This window comes from Corvus cornix, chromosome 4 (genome assembly GCF_000738735.6).
Source record: "Corvus cornix cornix isolate S_Up_H32 chromosome 4, ASM73873v5, whole genome shotgun sequence".
Lineage (NCBI taxonomy): Eukaryota > Metazoa > Chordata > Aves > Passeriformes > Corvidae > Corvus > Corvus cornix.
The window spans coordinates 11,249,842-11,266,982 of NC_046334.1; the positions used below are offsets into that span (position 1 = coordinate 11,249,842).

Consider the following 17,141-nt stretch of genomic DNA (forward strand, 5'->3'; position numbering starts at 1 on the left):
GTGTAAGGTAAGGAGCTGCTGTGTATCAGATTGGCCTCAGATATATATGTATTTCCAAATTAGGCAACTCCCTGATTGGCAAAGAAATGCTGTGTGGCTATTCTAAATTACATAAACTCCCCTAGCTCACCTAGCAAGTACAAATGACTGGTTGATACACATCTTTAAGCCATCTGCAAATATCTAAACAGCTGTCCACGCTTCCCACAGCTGTGATTGTTCCTCTGCATGCAATGGTGACACACAACAAGTAAAACACAGTGGAGAACAGACAGCAGCTGGGTTTTAAAGGGTTTGGGTACCCAGCTTTTCCACAGATGGGAGGGGCACAGTGTTCACTGGAAGTTAAGAGGCACCTTTGCTTCTTAGTCAAACTATGTGGAAAAAGGAAAAATAATTAAATCATCTCTTTTAATAGGTATTTATTAAGCATCTCTTTTATTAAATATATAAAGTGTATGTATCTTATTTTTACAATTCCAAATAGAAGTGCTTATTGTAAGGATCTTGAGTATTCACAGTGCTATAGGAGGGCATAAGCTGCACCTGAGGTGACCACAGTAACATTCTTAATAAAAAGCCTCTGGGCTATGTCAGACACTTCTACATCTTTCACAGATGACATTTCCTCACAGAACCATTTTCAGTGACATTTAGTCAAGGTGCTCAACTTCTAGTCCATTCTCAGCAAGAACTAAATGTGAGCTTAACTATAACCATTTGTGCAAACATTTTCCTCAACTGGGACATGAACTGTTCTCCGAATTAATTTAATGTAATGTATACATAAGAAATAATTTAAAAATACCTACTACTGAGTTTTAAGACAGCCAAATCACTACCTTAGCAAAGTGAGAAGTGGTTTTTAAGTATTGGTCTCATTTGCAAGGAAGACATTTTAGGAGTTGCTGTATCAGTCCAGTTGAGACCCCATTAAAATTGCCTCCTTGCTATTACTACCAAGGAGTCTATTGCTTTACATACGCACAGTAGCTCCTGTTTTGTGGGCTAACCCACAACAGATTTGGCTAGTCAGAGCCAAAGACAACAGCTTTGTGATAGAATTTGTAGAGCTGTCTTTGCACTGGCAAGAAATACTCCTGGTCTGCAGCTAGAAAATGAAAAGACAACAGTAATCATTGTGCTAATTCAACACAACATTGGTTAAGAACTAAGAATAGATTCTACACTTCAAATGTCCAAGGTACTCAACAGGAGATGTTCTACACTAAAAGTTCAGTGCTTGCTTTGTTATTTTCTGCAAGTCTAACAGAAGAAAGATGGCTACATAAATTAGTTAATGGGAATGAAGCCCTTAATTATTGCAGAAAGAAGTGATGTCATGCATATTTAGAAACCAGATAACATAAACTCTCTGGCACCAAAAATTTCTTCGAACTAACAACCCTTAGAAAGCATAATTTTGGAAATAAATAGTTATGCAGTCATATTTTTGTTTTAAAAATTGTCTGTGGACTCTCATAACTTGCATCTCGATAAGTTCTGGTTAGTAGACCAGGACAGGAAAAAAAAAGGGGGGAGAAAAAAGGCTGTCTGGGTATTCAATAAAGAAAAGAGAATGTTTCTAGGTGAAAAAAAAAACCCAAACCAAAACCCCACTAACACTGAACAAAGAAATGTTCCTATGTATCTTCTTAAGCAGGGGTCAGTAGGTCAGGGGAGTAAAGATGACAGAGGAGCTCCCTGAAGAATCAATGTGCACTAGATGATCCCGGCTGCCTTAGACAGAGCTCATGGCTTTCACCTGCACTTCAGCTGTTTGGTAGCTTTCCGTATCTAATTCACCTGTGGATCCAACTGGGCAGCACTCTGGGAGCAGTGCAACCCGCCATTCCCAAACTGCTAATGGCAACGAGAGAAAAACATACAAGCTCAAACCAGAGCTGACCAAGAACCTCGTCATCTCAAGGAATGATCCCACCACCTGTGAAGCCAGCAAGCAAGGACTGGAACAAACAGCAGTGAGGCAGCAGACAAGAAAATGTCAAAGATCATGACAGTGGTTGCCAGTGAGAAATGGGAATCAGTGCAGAACTGAAATGAGGTTTAAGATATATGGGTTAGTCAAAGACATTTCACAGTCTCTGAGAGGAAAACTTCCCACATGATGGGGAGACCACAGGGGTCACCACCTATTTTAACGTCTTTTCTTATCAACATGAATTCACCTCTCCAGGATTCAGGTTCATCCACATGACTTTTATCTAATGGCTATTTCAGCTGTTTCTCTGGCAAAGCAAATGATGGTACTACTGTCTTTTGAACTATTTCATCCTCACCTGTGATAGTTTTGCTGCTCTAGGTTGCATTCCATCACAATATTCCCTTGTGCTGGCATTAAACAGTTAAATAAAAGTTTTAGAATATAAAGGCTTTCACATCTCTCATGCTGCAAGACAAGCTTGGTCAGTTGGTGGAGGCTTATGGACACCTCTCTGCATTTGTTAGCTATCTTCAGACACAAAAAATAGAAGTGGCTTGGACTGTTTTTATTGCAAGTGCCTTTTCTTGCAGTTTCCTCCTCTATGAGCAACAGTCACAAAGAAATATCAAGCTGACTTTGGTTCATCACTGTCACCCAGCTAAGGGCTTTGCAGAGATCCTGTTGTGAAAAGCTGATGTTTCACTCCAGAGGGTTTATCTTTGCCCACAGTGCAGAGCTTCTGCCAGAGCAGTTTTGAGTCTCCAAGCGTGGAAGAGAGCTGGGTCATAGTTCCAGAGAAGTATCCTAAAACCGTAAGAACTACTATGAACACCTTCTCTAACCTTCCTTGTACAGATGCCACCATAATTTTCCCAGAGAATGGGGTATTTTTCCCAGGATTTGACATTTAGAGAACTATCCAGTCCCATGCAAATAACATTAAGGTATGGGCAACCATTTAGGAAATTGCATCATACTACAAGCCTGAATTTATCTCACTTCCATTGACAGCTACTGATCCCTGTTATGCCTTTGTGAGAGCAATCTTTATCTCACACTGAGTGTTGTTCCCGTGTGCATCTAGACACAGTGCTGAAATCTGCTAGTGAAGACACAAAGCAAGGGCTAAAGACTCTACACAGCTTAGGGACTGCACTGTGAGAAGACAGAAAGCTGCTGTCACACAGTCACAGGGAAAAGAAATTCAGCACTGCAAACCTGAGGTCAGTATCTTTAAATAAAACTGATGATGATCAGATGCATGCATTGATTCCTGGAGAAAAGTGAGTTGGGAAAAAGTCAGGTCTGTGCTCTGGATTGGAACTAGTATCTAAAGCTGGTAGAAGCTGATTAAAATGTAATGTATCATCAAAAAAAGGAAAAGGGAAACCAAACTGCTTCTGAAACTGAAATTCAGAAACATAAAATATTTACTAAAATAAAATTTTTATTCAAACCAGACCTGTAAGATCTTTTCCAGAGAACAAAAACTTTCCAAAACAGTTTTCTGTTGAAAATCCATTTCACTACCTAAGAAAAACAGTTCTGATAGAAAAAAATCCCATCAGTTTTTCTAGCATCCGGAGAGGGGGAACTTAATCTTCTTCCATAAAAGCATGAAAGAAAGGGGACCATAATTCAGTCCATTAAGAATTCATGAAAAAGACTTAGGAGTGCTCAGCACAAATGCTTCTATGCACAACAAATGTGCTATGCCTGTCCCTCTTTTGATGACTTCCCAGTTGCTGGTGTCCCACTCCTCTGAGCCCACCCTGAGCAGCAGACAGCAGATGCTCTTTAAAACCAGAGTCAGCTGCAAAGGAAAAACCACCCAAAGAGCATAATCCTGCACTGCTTCCTCTTACAGTCAAGGTTTTTGCAAAGCAAATAGCATTTGGCTCCTTTTGTCAACCTGGTAAGGAGTGGGCAGAAAGGAAAAAAAAAAATTCAAAATAGAAGAGATGAAAAACAGGTGCAGAGCACATAAAGGGAAAGGGAAGAAGGCAAGAAAAAAAAAAAGGGTGAGAAGTCCATGGAAAAGATTTACAGGAAGCAGGGATAATAAACAAAAAAACCCAACAAACCAAAGGAGAGAAAAAATTAGGCAGAAAATAAAGAGGGTATATGATTGAAGGAAAGATAAGGCAAGGCAAATATATCAAAGGCAGCACTATAAAAAGACATAATGTATTTTACTCAGACAGCTCCTCATTTTCCGGCATGAGAAATTTTGATAAAGTGTTTAGTAAAGGTATGAATTTGATGGACAACCAGATGGTACTTCCAAACACATGGACACATGAAGAACAATAAGAGACCAGGCACAGAGATTGTGTAATCTTGCAAAAGCTGCCTCTGTCAAGGAGCATGATAGTGGCAGGTAAAACTAGGAGACAGCAAGCATATAGCAAAAGCTTAAAAAGGCACAAGAGGGGAAAGCATACTCCGTGCAAGTGTAAAAAGCAATCATGAATGTGACTGCAGCATCAGACTGTCCTGTTTTAAAGACTGATTTATTTTTGAGTACAAACAGTGACATGTACTAGAAATATGGCCGAAGATTTAAGATTCTCTAACACAGAGATTTTCAAAAGGGCAAAGGAAAAGCAGAAACAATTTCTGTCTTCTAACAGAAACTACTGAAATGGAAAAGGAAAAAGAATAGGAACATTTTAGCTAGCATCACAGGATGTAACACCAGAGAGATCTTTATCAGATACTGATAGAGAACTCCTGCCTAATTAGAAAATGCAAGAAATCTTTCATAGTGAAACTTGTTAGACACCCAGAGCTTCGATCCTGAGGACCTGGAAATGCTCTGCTGCTATGAGAATAACAATTAGGTGCAAAAGCTTCTGAAGTGCTCCAAAATCAATTTAACCAAAACAATAAAACCATAGAGCTTATCGTGCTGGGTCTGAAACCAGGCAACCCACAACACATATTCAGCTAATGCTGACACATTTTACAGCAATCTTAAGATTAGGCATATACGTTAATTAAAGATTAAATTACCCACTAGGGTCTGGAGTCCATTCTGAACACGGCTGTGTAATGTCAGGCACATTCAGTGTAACATAACAGTGGCCATGCTAAAAAAAATAAGAATTTTTTGACATGGACTGCAAGATGAAAACAACAAATAGAGGAGCACAGTTTAACGATGTGTGATTTATAAAGCTGGAAGCCAGAGATTAATGTGATGTATAATTCCCTTTAAAATACATATATTATCTGGTGAGATATTCTTACAATGACTTTCAGAAAAAAGATGGCTTGTAAGCAGAGTCTGGAACAGTGAGAAGCAAACCAAAGAGCATATAAGAAGGGAGGAAGCCCAAGATACAGAACAAATTACGAGGAAGAGTAAAATCCTGTATCATTAAGTCCATTTCAGTGACAAACGATGATGGTTTGTAGACAAATATGTCAGTAGTAAGGGGTTGTCTTGGCAGAAAACTATACAACAAGAACTGCTTTGTAATGGAGCATCCCACTGCTGAGGTCCTCTCTCAGGATAAAAGCTCACAATACTATGGAATACAAATTAATTTTAAAAAGCTATGTCTCACTAAGTGTGTAGCACAGGAGAGCATTTGCCAACCCACCCTCTTCCATGTATCCCTGGAGGAACTGCATTCCTGTGCAGATGTATCTATGTTGCTTCTATCTGGGTTTAAGAAGTATGCAAGACATACTCAATCCAGGACTCTATGGAGTTACAAGGCTGTAATTTTCGTTTCTGGGGTTTGGGAACTAAAAAGACAAACATTTTTTTCCTTTTAATTTTGTCTCAAGCTGAAAGTACCTCTCCAATTTACAGCAATTTATGTACATAAACACAGTTAAACACATCAAATTCAAGACCAAAGTTCTGACAAGACCCTCAGGTCTAGCAGTATAATTGAATATCACTATGATTATACTGTCAGAGGCAAACGAACAGGCATTTAAATTCATTGACATTATTTATTGGCCACTCTTGAGAGGGAAAAGAAATGAACAATTATTCCTTAAAGCTATTATCTTTGAGTAACACAAAATAAAGTATGCTAGCTTTTCATATTTCAGTGTGGAATAGCAATAAAACAGTTTAATTTTTTCATTGTCTCCTTCATTTCTACTGAGTTCAGTTTTCTAAGGGTTATTTCAAATAATCTATAGGAGTCAGAAAGTAAAGAATGCCCTTGTTAGGCCTCTCCTGTAAAACACAGCTGCATAGTATTGTTGTTTCATATGCAAACGATATTTATAACCTATCTATTAGAACTGGTAAAAGGTGTTTCCCTCCCATCCGTTTTTAAACTAAAAACCATTGTTTCCAGCAGGTGGTAAGAATCTAACTCAGTAATTTTCAGCCTAGCCTGGCTGAAGAATTACTTCTGATTACACTAATATGGCCAGTGCATCAGATAGTAGATATAGAGCTGGTAGATTTAATATGGTGAATTTTTTAAGTTAAGGTTTCACCTAACAGGTTTGGGTTTTCTTCTCCAGGTAACAGAAATTGTAGTTCTCAAGAGAATTACATTCTGAGATACTACATCCAAATGCACTCATGAAAAGCAGGATACTCTGAGGGGTCCTTGATCCCTGCTCATCCACATCGAGGACCTGGTCAAACTGTGCAGTGCCTGACCAGACGCTGAACCATCCAGATTTCTTTTCCAGAGAAACCAAAACACCACACAGTGAAATGAGGAGAGCGCTGGTCATGAACAAAGTCCAGGATCACATCCCACTGAGGAATCAAGACATAGCACTGTAAAGCCTGTTTGGACACAACCAGTTGCAAAATATTTTGCCACTTCCTTCTTCTTACAATTGCCATATAACTCCCCTAGACTGTGCGGCACAATGGATACAGTTGGCTTTAAACCTTATTTATCCTTTAGCAGCTATGCCTTTGTAGAAGGTATGAGAATTTAATATTACTGCAAGGTATAGAATTACTCATTAACATTTTCCTACATTTTGTATCGCTTGCCTCAGAACCATTCTCCTTACACAGACTGCATTTGTTTCTGAAGCACCCCGAAATTCTTTCCTTTGCAAGATGCTAAGCAAAAAGCACTGTGATGATACTGGATGGTAACACTATAGGAAGCAGCCCTGCATTAGTAAGGTGGCAGATTACATGGACTACTCAATCTTTTCCATATCTGATTTCTGTGAGTCAATGATTGTATTGTTCACTCCCTTCTGCACCAAAGGAGTCATCAAGTGACTGTTACTCAAATGTAGCTGAAAGGGCAGAAGTGGGGCTTCTCTTGAAATGAATGCTGTTTCTGTGCAGGTTAGCTATGTAGAAATTATTGGGAAGTGAAGAAGTTGTTGGCCTATCTCTTCATAAATGCCTAACTCTTCACCAGCCTGGCTCGTGGTGTACGGAGGCAGACGTCACTTGAAACTCAGTCATCTCACATGACAAAGCACCATGAGCTCCATCAAACAAGTGCTGCACAATAATGGGTTCTTTTAGGCCTTTGCTTACATGAGAAAAGTAGAAAGTGTCCTCCTCTCTCACCAGGAAAAGACTCTTAGGAGTGCCAACACTGAACTAGTTAGTTTTCTCTCCCTTTTTGCTGAAAATGTTCCTGTCCTCTGTGATGTGGAGTGAAGGGAGGTAGCACAGAAATATATCTGCATCAATTAATGTGTTACACTAAGCCACAGACTGCCACAATATTCTAATAACCCAAGCTAACATTACCATTTTAAAGACAAAATACCAATGGAACTAGGACAAACCACTGCTTTCTCAAAAGCAAGCCATTCTCCTAAGGACTATATATCAAAAGGAGGTGCTCCAGATCACCAGTCAGCAGTTAGTGTGGATATGGACACAGTTTTGTTCCTGAGGAAGATTTTCTTCTTGCTGTGTCACTTCTTACTGCAGAGATCTAAGGACAGCATTTGTATGAATGCCACTGTATACAAATGTTGCCGATAACCAAAGCAGAAATCTAACTGCTTTTGCAATCAATAAGCTTGGAGGATCAATGAAATCTTCAATGAATCAATACTTCACCTCTTTGTAGGGAAAGCTGTACTTTATGACTTGATCCAAAGCTCAGTGGACTCTGTGTCCTTCCACTATCTTTCTTCCCACTGTCTGCAGTGGGCTCCGAAGGAGGTACATGACCCAGCCATGAGGGTGAAAGATGGTAGACTCAACATGACAAAAAAGCATCTCATCTAATGACAAAACTCAGTGCCCCAGCTGAAGTGGCTGTCCCAAGTAGTACCAGGGACTAATGGTATTTTGTTGTTCTAGTCCGTGAAGGTCAAATTCATTCCTTTCAATTCAGTTTAAGCTAAACTAGTTACCTAACAGCAAGTGTCCCCTCCACCTGGCATACCTGAACACATGGGCAGTAAAGCAGTCTAGAACCTCACCAGAGCAGAACTAGCAAGCAGAAGTGTGGCTCACTAGGGAATGCAGTGGGACAGCCTGTCAGCTATAAATCCTGAATTTTGATAAACACAGAGAACTAGGTTTTCAAAAACTGCAGAAAGCCAGGCCTACATGATGGATCCAGGAGCCCTTCTAGTTCCTGAGGATGGCAGCACATCCCAGCAATGCCTCAATGGATAGGGCTCAGAGATGCACTAATCTCCATCTCCCTCCCTCACTGAGTTTCTATTAGGAATCAATCTTGGGTGCCTGGAACAGAAAAAAATTATGGCAGACTCTGGAAGGCTGAAATCTCCAGCCCTCAATTAATTCACACTTATCCATATGTAAATTCAGTGTGAATGCTCTCAGCACATTTTCCTCATTAGAATTCCACAGAAGTTTAGGAAAACAATTGTTTTAATAAGGAAACAAATGTAATGTAGCTACAGTACTGAATCAAGTTTGTAAAGAGAGAAATCTTCAACTCTGGTGTTTAATTTGCACATCACTACAAATCTACAGGGTAGCCCAAAGCCCAAACTATTACCATCTTAAAATATGTAAAAGGTAAGACTAGTCACTGATCAAGGAACAAAAATCTGAGTACAAAGGAAGAAACTCTTATTGAGCTGAATGCTCCCAGGTTGAGGCTGGCCCCTTCACAGCACATGTGGAAGGACACATCTGAATTTGCAGTGGGATGGCCATGCCTTCCTCATGCAGTCTAGGACGCACACACTGCACCTGAGGGCCAGAGAGGGAGGGGAGAAGTCAGAATCATCTTAGACCACTTATGAGATTCATGTCTCAAAGGTACAGCTGCTACTTGCTGCTGTGTATATGAGCCATTACAAAAAAATGAGGCATCTGCCCTTAAGGGGCTGTCATAGGTGAGGCACGTGACTTAAAATTTTTCATGGGATGCACTGGAGAAGCAGAATACAGAGAATGCAAAACTGCCTGACTAACGCATGTTCCTGGTGGAAAATACATAGGATGCAATTTACTTCACATATTAACAGTATCCATTCTGTGAGATAATCTGATGCACCTCAGAATTCCAACTGAATGTTACAAACTACGTAGAATATTATAGATTTGATTTTTACCCATACATGAATCATGTACCGTCACAGTTAACATTCTTCCCTCACCCCAAGCACCTGACAGGTTCCCAGGCTAGAAGTGGTCCATGTAGGTTCCCTCAAATATGAACTGTAGAGAAGGAATTTCTCACCTTGAATCACTTTCTGGAAGGCTCTCTTACTGTCTCTATTCAGAGCTCAGAGGAAATGTTAGGACATGCTACAACAGGTAGTAAGACTACTTCAAATTAATACTAAGTTAATAAATGTAGACACAGTGACTAGGGCCTTTTCAAACCTAGATAATAGCTAATTTGGTCTGAATAAGAAAAAACTTCAATGAGAAACTCCAGCCAACACCATGGATTATTCTTCTGAAGAAAAAAGAACATCCTCTATATTATTAGAGTACTTTTCTGCTAGGGAAGTTGATATTGTAGAAGTGCAAAGCACATGAAATAGAAATACTAGATGCTTTTGTTCCTTCTCTGGTTGGATCCTACTTAGTCAAAAAGCAAACGAAGTCATACTCACAGCTCCTACACCATCCTTCAAGCCAACAGAAATAAAGATGCCAGTTTGCACAGGCTGTAGCAAATGATATACAAGCTAGGGACATCCCAGCAGGGGAATCCCAGAGCTCCGCATTCCCTGTGAATGCAGATGTCAGAACTCCACCTCACCCTTCTGGGTGTGCAAGCAGTGACCTCAGTACAAGCTCCCTGAAAGCAAAGGCTTTCCATGGGGTGATGGAACTGGTTCAAATTGCACACTTTGTGTTGTATGGGGCTCTATAAATAAATCCTGCAGAGTCATATTTTAAGATTTCCGCAACAAGCCTTGATATAATACTACCCTGGTTTTGATCTGGGGGTGGTGGGAGGGAGATCTATGGACCCTCCTTCAACTTCATGCACAGTATCTTGCTAGAGTTGCCTATAGATTTTAAAATCAGGAGGCACCACATGAGCAAAGGGTCATTGGCATGCACTGTAGCAGAAAACAGGAAATATAATTAAACACAGAGCCATGAGGTAAGTTCTTTGGCAGGAGAAAGACACCATGGGGAAGAAAGTGGCAAGGGCAAAGCACTATGAAATGGCAAAGTAACGTGATTAAGGCAGGGAATGAAGCACAGGGGTAGAGATGAAGAAACAAGGGTGAGAGGAGCAGAAAAAGCAGCACAAAGAGGTAAAGTGACAATAAGAGAAAGAAGGCAAAGCATACAGAAGAGAAGAACATATGTAAGGGAAAAAAAACTGTCTTAGGGGTAGTATTACTCTTAGGAGTAACAGTTATTTAGTAAGGGCAGAAGCCACATTGTTATGCAACAGGATACACTTTTCTGTATAGGAAGAGTTTGTTTAAGCATCTATGAAACCTCAAAAAAATCTGTGGGAGGAAAATAAAAAAGTGAGTAACATCATATTTCTTTTGACTTTTAAATTGCTTTTTTGGTCATATTTCACCCTCCTCTCTCAACCTCCAAGTATTTTCCAGGATGGAATTTTCTTCTTCCCACTCCAGGATTTGGCGTGGGCAGAGCACTGCAGATGCTGCTGAACTCAGAAACCAAGAAACTGATTCATTTTTTCCTTGAATCTTGTGCTATCATTTAGACTAGGAACAAGCAAATGTCAAAGGCTGCAAGTTAGAAATTTGCAGCCACAATTTTACACAGCTTGAACATTTGCTTTGTCCCAGAGTAAGAGTCGTACCAGAGGGAGAGTAAAGTTCTGAATCCCTGCTAGATTGCTAAATACCTAAGAATAATTATTTTTCCTTCTGTTCCATCAGACTTGTGCTCTAAAACTCCTCTCAGTTTTGACTATGTGCAGAGGACAGGTCTTCTCTAAGGTAAGCCCAACAACCATTATTCAACTTCGCTGAACAAAAATCCTTAGAATGAGGACAACCTCCTCAAATCAATGAGCAAAGTCCGTCAGTTTCACTGATCATGTTCCACAAGTACAGATTAATTTCTGCAAGTTTCCTTTCATTTCAGCCTCCGGTGCTGTACAAACCCACTGCTAGGTATCAATTCAGTACTCAGAAAGGATTCTCAGAACAAATCCTTTGGAGTCATATGACATAAAAGAAGCTGCTCCCAGGACAACTGATAGTATATTTTTTAAATCGGAGGCCACTTTAGTAAGAAAGTCACCTTCCCTACTTCATCTTAGACTTTAAAACAAACTAAAACTCTAACATTTGAAAAGGTTAGACACATTTTTTACTCCCACTGTTTCTTAATAAAACACCATTTGTGTGGGAAAACAGCTTAGTGCATACTTTAAAAACAGCCAAACCATTAATTGATCCAACATGTTGGCAGTTTTAGAGAAAATTACTAGAGAAGAATAAACTATGCTGCATCTTAAGTTTTAAAACAGCCTGAGCTTTACTTTGAGGGTGCATAAGTATGCCAAGCTCCTCCTGCTTTATACTGTTTAGTATATAATCTGTGATACCTAAAGTAGGAAGAAGTGTAATCTGAATACTGCTAAACCATGGGCAGATAATAAAGCACAGTTTTAAGAAGCTCAAGAGCTTATGAGTTGCTTGTCTCACAAAACCAAAGGAAAACAATACAAAAAACCCCAGCTTCCACCAACCCTACCAAAGAAACACTAATTTGCTCAATACAAATGGTTAAACTCTGAAACAGGCTGGACATAAGAGCTTCCAAAAGTCCTGCTTTTGCATCAGCAGTATTTTAGCATTATAGTTAGGCAACAAATTGCTTCTCAGCACATCCAAGCCAGCTAGTTTACTGTGGAAATTTTACATGTCATTAGAATAACATCCTGTTTTGCAGCATTTCTGTGTTTCAGTTTACTCCAACTCTACTAAGATTCTACTGGCATGAAACAGCTGGGCATGATTAGTTACTGGAGAGAAACCAAACTGAGATTTCACAATAGGTGGCATTTTATCTTCATGGCATAGAGAGCTGGTATAAAAGACAAGTGACCCCTGGCAAAAAACACTGTCCCTAAATATAAATCTGGCGAACTGTTTTTAAGACGTTTTTTCAGATCAAGCGCTGGTACAAAAGCAGTGGGGGTTTTTTTGTGGTCATAAGCCAAGGTTTAGGCTGTTTCAAATGACTGGATTTTGACTGGGTCCTAGTTGACAAGCAGTATTGGGACCCGACCACGCATGTGCTGACACTGCAAGCACAAACTCCACCAGAACATTCACCTGGGAGAGTGAAACACTGTCCCCATCCCAGTCCTGGACGACATATCTCATGTTCTCACCAAATCAGATACTCGACATTCCTACTTGATCTCACAGCTTTTACACTATCGCAGCCAAGACTGTGGACACCGTGTTCTCTACTTTACTGCACCTCCTGATAAGCCTGCACCACAACATTACAACTTCTCCTCTTCCGAAGCCCTCAATCACACTCGATCCCACACGGCACCTGCCAGAGGACTCTCAGGAAACAATGAAACACCGGTGCTTCACAGTGGGATCAGCATCCCATTCTAGACCCAAACTTTACATATTCCAAACTTTTCACCCCTGGAGCACCGGCGTGCATTGCTATGGATGTGCTGCTAGCACATCCATCCTTTGCCACAGCCGCATGGAGAGGAGCTCCATGTCCTCCACAATGGGCACCCACCACTCAGTGACGCCTACAGCCCATCCGCTCCCTGTCAGGAGGTGCGAGGACAGCTTCCCGCAGTAGCTCCCACCCCAAGAATGTGGGACGGCAGAGCGGGCTGGAAAACAGGGTCCATCTGTCTGCCCCTCAGCACACCCCTGGGGGTGGCGCGGCTCACCTGCGTGAGGCATGGTGATGGTCTCGTTGGCGTTGCTGGAGCCCAAGTTATAGATGACGACGGCGGAGGCGTTCTGGGCGGCGGCGTGGCGGATCTTGTCCTTGTAGGTGCAGTTTCCCCGCGGGATTAGGGCCACCCAGCTCTTGCCCGGCGCCGGGGCGTTGAAGCGGGTGCCGGGGTCGCAGGCGTAGCGATCTGCGGGCGAGGCGGAGAGGGCCACCTGCCCGCGGGCGTCCTGCTTGGGCGACTGTTCGCCGTAGCGCCCGCACTCGCTCTTCTCGCTGCGGAGCTCGGCGCTGCCGGCCGCCGGGTCGGCGTAGGTGATGTTGACGAAGGCCGTGTACCACTCTTCCTTCTCGGCCACAGTGAAGTCCAGGCACAGCAGATGCACGAAACAAAAGGACAGCAGCCATGTTGAGAGCGCCAGGCTGCGGCACGCTTGGATCACAGACATTGCCATCTTCATCTGCCGGCCCCCCCGCCCGGCCGCCGCCGGTCCGTGTGTGTGTGCGTGCCCCGAGCCGCCGCTCTGAGCGGGGCGGCGCTGCTCCCGCCGGCACCGTGCGGGGACCAGCGAACGAGGGGGGAGGGGGCCCTCCCCTCTGCAGCCGCTGCCTAATTCATGTCGGGGCCGTTTGATTTCCTCGGGCTGGCCCCGTCTCCGCCCTCCCCTCTCCCTCCTCCCTCCTGCCCCTTCCTCCCCTCCCTCGGCCTGCTCGCACAGCTGCCTCCCCCGCTGCTGGCAGCGCGGCCGGGGACGGCGCGGAGGGGGCGGCGCGGTGCGGGGGGAGGTTCAGACGCGCACACGGTGGCGCGGTTCCCAATACGGACTCGGTCCCGGCCCGGCCCCACGGACAGACGCGCTGCCGGCGGAGGGGGTTCCCGGCGGAAGGGGCTGCCCTCCCCGGCCTTGTGGAGGGGCTGCCGGCGGTGAGGGTTCCTGGCAGAAGGGGCTCCCGGCGGAGGGTGTTCCTGGCGGAGGGGGCTCCTGGCGGAGGGGGCTCCTGGCGGAGGGGCTGCACTGCCCGGCCCCGCGGAGGGGGAAGCGCCGGCGGCGGGAGCGGCGCGGCGGCGCCACCTGGCGGGAGCACGGGGGCCGGTCCCAGGGCCGCCCGTGCCGGGATCCCGGCATCTCCCAGGAGCGCAGCCTGGCACCTGTGAGCGCCCGCTTCAACTGTTTTGCTCTGGTTTTCCCACTTTTCCTGAGTGCTGCAGGCGACGCTAAGGAATTTGCAAATGTCAGTGTTAGAGTGTAACTATGGGGCGCGGCTCAGAGGGGTGCTCGCTTATACAGAGGTTTTTAAATACACACCCAGTGCGTTTCCGGCTGTACTTTCCGGAATGGAAAGGACAGGCGCGTTTAATAAAATCAGGTGTGACTGACAGGAGCACAGAAAGCCTCAAAGAACGATGGAGCTGCTCCCTGGAGGCAGTTAAACTATGTGTTTAATTTTGGTTCGGTGAAAGCCCAGACTTGGGGATTTTTAGTGTATGAAACACCCCAAAAGAATTTTGGCCATGACTTGACACCTTTCAGAAGGATCAAAACACAGCTGGACTCTATGTCTGTCCATACTAGTGCAAATGATGGCCAAAATTCCACTTTCCTATCACTATGTTTCTATCACTTCTGTTCAGTAACAGAAGAATTTCTTACAAGGTTTATAGGTAGTGCCTATTTTAGCCCGTGAGTAAAACCTGCCGCTGGAAATGCCATTCACTTTCATTCAATTGTACCTGAGTATCTCACTGGCGTCAATATTTGCCTCTTTCCAGTTTATGTTCATAGCTGCCCATGATTCAAGCAAACAAGCCTTAACCATGTTTTACACACACACCTGCTGCTTTGAAAAAGTTAATTCCCCAAAGCTGAAAAAAAGTGCATTTGGGAGAAAAATGTGAATAGGGGAAAAAAAAGAGAGAAGTTTACAGGGAAATACGGTAATTTTACATCAAGCAAGAGGAAAACTTTCCTTGAAAGCCCATTCTTGAAAAAGCAAAGTCAGCAAATGAGAAGAAAATATTACCATGTAGAACTAACATTGAAAGGCAAAAGTAGATTGCAATCAACATTTATTAGGAAGTGTTGAGATTTCATCTGGGAAGCAAAAACCCTAAGGGGAAAATCCATGCCTGGAAGGGCTATGGGCAATAAAGCATTTGTATACTTAGAAGTGTAAGGAGTATTATTAGAAGAGAAGGCTAAAAAAAGTTGTACTAGTTTGAAAACAAGCTAGTGGGAGACACAAAGTCAGAATAACAATTTAATAGGAAAACAAAAATAAAGGCAGAAAACACTGGTTCAAACTGACAGAGTCAAGATACAACTTGACTCTCTGTTAATCAGGGTGGTGGTAGCAGTCCGATAGAATGGTGGCTGCAGTCTTCTGAAGTGGTGATCCTGTAGAAAAAGGGTCTGCTCTTCCTCAGAAGGTCCAGTGGTGGCTGTGTAGCTCCTGTCCTCTGGAAATCCAGTGGGAAGGTTGCCTCTGGTGTTCAGAGTCTCAGTTTATATCCACGATGGAATGCTTGATTCCTCCCTCTTCTGGGTGGAGCATCTCACAATGGGGTAATGAGTCATGAGGCCAAGTGTTGATTAGGCTCATTAACAGAAGATAGTCCGGAGGGAGTTATCTCTGAGTCATGTGGCAGGACAATGATGGGCCATTAACAGAAAGATAGTCTGGGGCCAGGAGGCAAGGAAACACTGCCCCACCTGAATTCAATGGCTCATGAGGATGGTAATAGAATACACTGCAACCCAGGACAAAAGTACATATTTTTAATAAATGCTTCAGGATTGTATTTGGAAAGAAAGGGAGGACATGTTTGCTAGATAATGGACTCAGAAGAAGCATCTCCTAGGGACATATGAAAAACAGCAGACCCAGAAAAATGGCACACATGTACCAATACAATACCAAAAGAATGGGCCATGATGATTTTTTGCCTTTTCTTTTATACCCCTTTTATATACCTTTTTATAACTCTTTGTATTCTTAGTGGTTTTTAGCCTACATTCTTAGACTTATTTGTCAAGCTAGGAGACTAAACATCTTGTAGTTAGGGATCAGAAAGCCCCAGACACCAAGGTCCTCTCCAGAACACTTTTTGTTAACTAAGATAGAACCATTGAGGGGAAGGTTCTTTGGGGGGGGGGGGGGGGGGGGGGGTCACTCAAACCTCTCACTGGGGAATCTTTGAGAGATATGCTAATTAGTAAGACCTATAATGTTATACCCGATCTGTTGTGAGTGCGCATTTTGGCGCATTCCACCTGGATGTGGCACACCTGAGGATCCTTAGAATAAATAGAGGTAAATCCCCATTCTCCCTTCTAGTCACGTTTGATTCTTGATTTTAAGACCAGGAAAAGGCATCAGCAGGAAGACTTAGAGAGTAGCTATCTTTCTGACACTACTTTAAGTAAATATTGGCATAACAGGAAAATCTTGAAAGATTTAGTGTTCAGTTTCCTGATAAGATCCAGAAAAACTAATTATGGCGACCAGTTAGTTGCAGGCTGATTAGGCTGACATGAACCAACCCCAAGAAAAACAAGAGAGAAAAAAATCCAATGTATGGACAAAGTGTTTTTATGGGAAGTGGCCTGCCAAGCAAACATGATTCATGTTTTTGTGAGGAAGTTATCAGTGTGGTTAGTAAAGTTACACAGCCATGTCCATAACAAGTTTTTGAAAAGTGTGCTATTAAATGATATGTTCTCATTACACTGTAACCTATTAGGGACCAGATAAGATGAACTTAGTTGAAACAGAATGTGCTTTAATAGAGCTTAATGTAAAAACACATCTCCAGGTGACAAAGTGCCAGCCACTTTGGAGCAGTACTGGAGAGTGCGTGGTTTACTCTGCACACAGGGAAGGGTTTGGGAGTCAGAGTAGGAAAGAAAT

General features: G+C 42.8%; 1 protein-coding gene across 1 annotated transcript in view; it reads right to left on the reverse strand.

The window, feature by feature from the left end:
• Window positions 1–13,898, reverse strand: part of RNF150 (ring finger protein 150) — a 116,055-nt gene extending 102,157 nt beyond the window's left edge. Inside the window, exon 1 of the mRNA XM_010412167.2 lies at window positions 13,228–13,898. Coding sequence (XP_010410469.2) covers window positions 13,228–13,693 — 466 coding nt within the window. The 5' untranslated portion in view covers window positions 13,694–13,898. The remainder of the gene's footprint in view (window positions 1–13,227) is intronic.
• Between the last annotated feature and the right edge of the window lie 3,243 nt (window positions 13,899–17,141).